Source organism: Colobus angolensis, unplaced genomic scaffold (genome assembly GCF_000951035.1).
Source record: "Colobus angolensis palliatus isolate OR3802 unplaced genomic scaffold, Cang.pa_1.0 Scaffold253, whole genome shotgun sequence".
Taxonomy (NCBI): Eukaryota; Metazoa; Chordata; class Mammalia; order Primates; family Cercopithecidae; genus Colobus; species Colobus angolensis.
Genome location: NW_012115744.1, coordinates 552,400 through 558,367, shown reverse-complemented (window position 1 = coordinate 558,367; position 5,968 = coordinate 552,400). Strand labels below are relative to the sequence as shown.

General features: G+C 48.4%; 1 protein-coding gene across 2 annotated transcripts in view; it reads left to right on the top strand.

The window, feature by feature from the left end:
* The window catches only part of NPC1L1 (NPC1-like 1), a 27,398-nt gene that overhangs the window by 15,587 nt on the left and 5,843 nt on the right, over positions 1-5,968 (top strand). Inside the window, exons 11-14 of one of the 2 annotated variants that reach the window (XM_011946769.1) lie at positions 3,058-3,248; positions 3,457-3,581; positions 4,173-4,299; positions 4,468-4,523. In XM_011946769.1, the coding sequence (XP_011802159.1) occupies positions 3,058-3,248; positions 3,457-3,581; positions 4,173-4,299; positions 4,468-4,523 (499 nt within the window). The remainder of the gene's footprint in view (positions 1-3,057; positions 3,249-3,456; positions 3,582-4,172; positions 4,300-4,467; positions 4,524-5,968) is intronic. The other variant, XM_011946770.1, reaches the window with a different exon arrangement.

Genomic DNA, 5,968 nt, shown 5'->3' with positions numbered 1-5,968 from the left:
AAAAAAAAAAAAAAAAATTTAATATCCTTTGGTGTGGGTTTCTTTAGTTTATCCTACTGGAGTTTATTGAGTTTCTTGAATGTTTATATTCATGTCCTTCATCAAATTTGGGGAGTTCTGGCCATAAGTTTTTCAAATAATCTCACTTCCCCTTTCTCTTTTCTTCTGGAATTCTTACAATGCATATTTTGGTCTATTTGATGATGATGATGTCTCACAGTCCCTTAGGCTCTGCTCTGTTCACTTTTGTTATTTTTTTTTCTTTCTGTTCTTCAAACTCAGTAATTTCAATGGTCTTATCTTCAGTTTGCTAATTCTTTCTTCTGACTGCTTTTGAATCCCTCTAGTGAATTTTTCATTTAAGTTACTATACTTTTTAGCTCCAGAGTATTTTTTCTCCTTTTTATGTTTTCTCCTTATTGATATTTCCATTTTGTTCATAAATTATTTCCTTGGCTTTGTTTTCTTTTAGCTCTTTGAGCAACTTTAAGGCAATTGTTTCATTTATTTATTTATTTATTTATTTATTGAGACAGAGTCTTGCTCTGTCACCGAGGCTGGAGTGCAGTGGTGTGATCTCAGGTCACTGCAACCTCTGCCTCCTGGGGTCAAGCCTCAGCCTCCCAAGTAGCTGGGATTACAGGTGTCTGCCACCATGCTTGGCTAATTTTTGTATTTTTAGTAGAGACAGGGTTTCACCATATTGGCCAGGCTGGTCTTGAACTCCTGGCCTCATGTGATCTGCCTGCCTTGGCCTTCTAAAGTTCTGGGATTACAAGCATGAGCCACTACACCCCGCTGAGACAATTGTTTTGAAGTCTTTGTCTAGTAAGTCTGCTGTCTGGTCTTACCCAGGGACAGTTTCCATTGCTTAATATTTTCCCTTTGAATGGGTCATGTTTTTCTTTTTCTTGGTGTGTTTTTGGTTGAAAAACGGACATTTGATTCTTATAATGTAGTAGCTCTGGAGATCAGATTCTCCTTCTTTCCCACGGCTTGCTTTATTTTATTTATTGCTGTTGGTGTTTCTGTGCTGGGGATCAGCCAAAGGCACAGAGTTAATGTCTTCTCAGGTATTTCATGAGCCTGCATATTTATCTGGGCATTTATGCAGTGTGGTGACTGTCTAAATATCCCTATATTTATGGTTGCTTTTGAATGTCCTTGTCCTTATATGTATGGTTCCCAAAAGGAAAACGAGGGAAAAATGAAGGGGTGGGAGATAGGTGCTTACTCTTTAAATCTCCTGGAAGTCACTTTAGTAAGATGTGGAGGCAGTTGCAACAATGGTGGTGGGAGTTGCAATAATGGCTGCCTGCCTGTGTATCTGTACCACCAATATCAGAAGTAATGATCAATGATCAGAATTCAGATATCAGAACTTGATATTTGGATTTATTTATTTCTTTATTTATTTATTAGAGACAGGGTCTGGCTCTCTTGCCCAGGCTGGAGTGCAGTGGTGCAATCATAGCTCACTGCAGCATCAGACTTCCAGGCTCAAATGATTCTCCTACCTCAGCCTCCTGAGTAGCTGGGACTACAGGCATGTGCCACCACACCCAGCTAATTTTTGTATATTTTTTTTGTAGAGACAGGGTGTCACTGTGTGCCCAGATCAGTCTCCCACTCATGGGTTCAAGTAACCCTCCTGCTTGACCTCCCAAAGTTCTGAAATTACAAGTGTAAGCCATCATGCCCAGCTGATATTTGGTGGATGGTGTCCTTGCCTACCCTGGCTCCTGCAAGTTGTATACAAGCTGCTTCTGGAAAGCATACACAGCTGCATGCCTTGAAGCTGGGAGTGGCAAATGGGTAGCTGCTACTGTACTAAAAGCTGAGATTGCCTGAAATTAACCACAATTTACTGTCCAAGCCTTATCCTAGAAGCTTCCAGCCCTCAACAGACTCCAGAGTTCCAAAATAATTACACCAGAGCCGGTGTGGTGGCTCACGCCTGTAATCCCAGCTGTTTGGGAGGCTGAGGCGGGTAGATCGCTTGAGGTCAGGAGTTTGAGACCAGCCTGGCCAACATGGTGAAACCCCATCTCTATTAAAAATACAAAAATCAGCTGGGAGTGGTGGCACGTGCCTGTAATCCCAGCTACTCAGGAGGCTGAGGCACAAGAATCACTTGAACCCAGGAGGTGGAGGTTGCAGTGAGCAGAGATCGCACCACTGCACTCCAGCTTGGGAAGACTCGGTCTCAAAAAAGAAAAAAAAGAAACAAAAACAAAATAGTTATACCAGACACAAGTTGTCTTCTAGGCGGGGAGAGAGATTCCTGACACTTCCTTCTGTGCCATTTTCCCTAATGTCACTCTGAGCCTTTATGTCATAGAAGGGAGCAGACCATGAGGATGCCTGGTTCATGGCTTTGAGGGTGTATACACTGACATTTATGTGTGCACACAAATATGGGCCGTTGTCACAGGCCAGCTTGTTAGACTGTGGCTGTGCCAAATTGGGGGTGATAGGAAGGGATACAATTATGTGTATGTGCATGTTTGTGTGTGTCAGTGTGTGTTCATGTGAGGTGATATGAGTTGCTCTGTGCTTGCACCCCCGTAAGTGTACTTCTGTTTGCACCTGTGATTATACCTCTTCTGTGAACCTTGGAGTATATTCATCTGTGGGTGAACACCTAAAACCGTGTTCTGGTGTAACTGTACAGTGCACATACATCTTAAAGGTACCCCTGAGTGTGTGTGTCTGGTGTCTGTGCATGTCCTTCTCTATATGTACCTTGTGTGTGACCTCTGAGCATGTACCTCTCGGTGTACATTTTGTGTACATGTGTGCATGTACCCCTGTGTACCTCTAGGCATGTATCTGTGTGTATACCTCTGAGTGTCCCACTGACACATCCCTTTGTGTGTGTAACTGCATGTGTATCTCTGAACATGTTCCTCTGTGTGTGTTCCTCTGATCATGGACCTCTGAGCATGTGCCTTTTAGCATGTATCTCTGTGTGTACCTTCAAGAGTGTGAGCTGGAGTGAGCCCTTTAGGGGTGTGCATAGCAAACTGAAGCTTACTGACCCTCCTCCACTCCTAGGACTCGTACCTGCTTGACTATTTCCTCTTTCTGAACCGCTACTTCGAGGCGGGGGCCCCGGTGTACTTTGTTACCACCTCGGGCTACAACTTCTCCAGTGAGGCTGCGATGAATGCCATCTGCTCCAGTGCAGGCTGCAACAACTTCTCCTTGACCCAGAAGATACAGTATGCCACAGAGTTCCCTGAGCAGTGAGTGCCTGGCCCGCCCCACACCCCGGCCTACTCCCTGTTTGAGTCCCCCCAGTCCTCACCAGTCCTTTCTTCCTGCCTGTTGTACCCCTGTCCTGCTGCCCTGCTGCCGTATGCCTGGGGAAGGCTGTGTGGGGGTTGGGCCATGAGAAGAATCCACCACCCTGCCCAGCTGGCCTTGTCACCCTTCCTCCCACCTGCCCCTTAGGTCTTACCTGGCCATCCCCGCCTCCTCCTGGGTGGATGACTTCATTGACTGGCTGACCCCGTCCTCCTGCTGCCGCCTTTATATATCTGGCCCCAATAAGGACAAGTTCTGCCCCTCGACCGTCAGTGAGTTTGGGGCCGTGGGGGCTCACTGCCCACCATAGCTCAGGCAGACTGAGGCAACAGAAAGGAGAGGACTGGAGAGGCTCCCTCAACATCTCGACCTGTCTTGTGGGGTCTGTCGGGGGCATGGGTGCAGACGTGGCCTGAAGGACAGGCACTCTGTGAGAAGCGCCTGTGTGGGTGGCTGTGCTGGCCCGTGGGCATCACACACGTATGCTACTGTGTACTGTGCCCCACTTTCAGAGCACGCGGCACTCCTGGGTGGCAGGGCACTGGGGAGTCAGGAGTGGAGAGCTGCTGAGGTTGGCACATGGCCCCGCCGCCCAAAGCAGTGGCATTTGTAGGTGGAGAGGACTTTGTGGGGCCCATTTTTCTGCCCCAAACTTCCTTTCCCCTTCTGCCTGTAGGTGCCCACAGTTTCTATAGCCAAGAGGAGAATTTCTCCCACAAATAACAAAAGCAAATCCCCCTAGAAGTGACTAGTTGAGGCTGGAGTGCCTGGGACCTCTGATGGGATTGTTGGGGAAGGAGGGGCACACAGCAGCTGCTGCTGGCCCTGGGGTGTCACTGCCCAGACCCCTGCTTTCTCCGCAGACTCCCTGAACTGCCTAAAGAACTGCCTGAGCATCACAATGGGTGCTGTGAGGCCCTCAGTGGAGCAGTTCCATAAGTATCTTCCCTGGTTCCTGAATGACCGGCCCAACATCAAATGTCCCAAAGGGTAAGCTTGGGAGGGCCTTCTGCTGGGGAGGACAGGCATGTGGGACCTAGGATGGGGGTGAATATAGAGAGGCAGGAGGAGGCTATCAGGGGCCTCTCTGGGGTGGCTGTGGGCTGGGCAGATGAAAGGAGCTTTGTTCCTGGCTAAGCCTTTGCCCTGACCTCACAGCGGCCTGGGAGCATACAGCACCTCTGTGAACTTGACTTCAGATGGCCAGGTTTTAGGTAAGCATGGCCTTGCCTGGAGGGGAGGACATAATCAGTTGCTCTGGAGGGCCCCTGAGAACCCCAGGGAATAGCCTGTCACATGTTGTCTCCCTCCTGTGTCAGGAGCTTCTAATTGCGCTGGCCCTGTCAGCAGGGGTCTTGTTTCCCAACTCCACATCCTCAGACTTCACCCCTTCTCTCACTCCCAAGTCCATGGTCAGCGTTAAGTTTGTGGAATTCATTCAGCAGTTGATACCATACTTGGGAGTTCTCCACACCCTGGCTAAGCACCTTTCTTACCAGCACAAATTACACCGACAGGGCAGCTGGCCAAATGAATTAGGATGCTTGGCACAGCACAATCCTAGCAGTTATTAAAAGTAACAAGAGGCTGGGTGCAGTGGCTCATGCCTGTAATCTTAGCACTCCAGGAGGCCGAGGCGAGAGGATCTCTTGAATCCAGGAGTTTGAGACCAGCCCAGGCAACATAGGGAGGCCCTCTTTTTATTTATTTATTTATTTTTTATTTTGAGACAGAGTCTCACTCTGTTGCCCAGGCCAGAGGGCAGTGGTGTGATCTCAGGTCACTGCAACCTCCACTTCCGAGGGTCAAGCGATTCTCCTGCCTCAGCCTCCTGAGTAGCTGGGACTATAGGAGCATGCCACCACACCTGGGTAATTTTTGTATTTTCAGCAGAGATGGAGTTTCACCATGTTGGCCAGGCTGGTCTCAAACTCCTGACCTCAGGTGATACACCCGCCTCGGCCTCCCAAAATGCTGGTATTACAGGCGTGAACCACTGTGCCTGGCCTCCTGTACCAAATAAAATTTAAAAAACTGCCTGGGTGTGGTGGCGTGTGCCTGTAGTTCCAGCTATTCAGGAGGCTGGGGGGGAGGAATAATCTGAATCTGGGAGGTTGAGGCTGCAGTGAGCCGTGATCACAATGATCGCAACACTGCACTCCAGCCTGGGCAACAAAGTGAGATCCTCTCTCAGAAAAAAAAAAAAAAAAAGAAAGAAAGAAAAAAAAGAAAAAGGTGACAAGGGAGATGCAGTTAGACTGACAGGAAAAGGACCCACAACATGCTGTCAGCTCATACAGCAGATGGTAGAATGAGACAGCCATCTGTGTAAAGGAGCTGGCTATAGCTCTGTGCAGACATGCTCAGTGTAGGGGCCCTAAGGGAGCTCGTGCTGGAGACAGACATGGGGGTCGTTGGTGGGTGGGGGAGCTTTTGAAGGGTGATCTCACTTTGTACTGAAATAATTTTTAGTTTGAACTGCTGGCTGAAAGCTGCCTGAAGTTCACTCGACAATCACTTGAACCTGGGAAGCAGAAGTTGCAGTGAACCGAGATCATGCCACTGCACTCCAGCTGTGGTGACAGAGTGAGACTCTGTCTCGAAAACAAAAACAAAAACGAGAACAAAAAACCCTTTATTGTATAAGGGTCTTAATAAC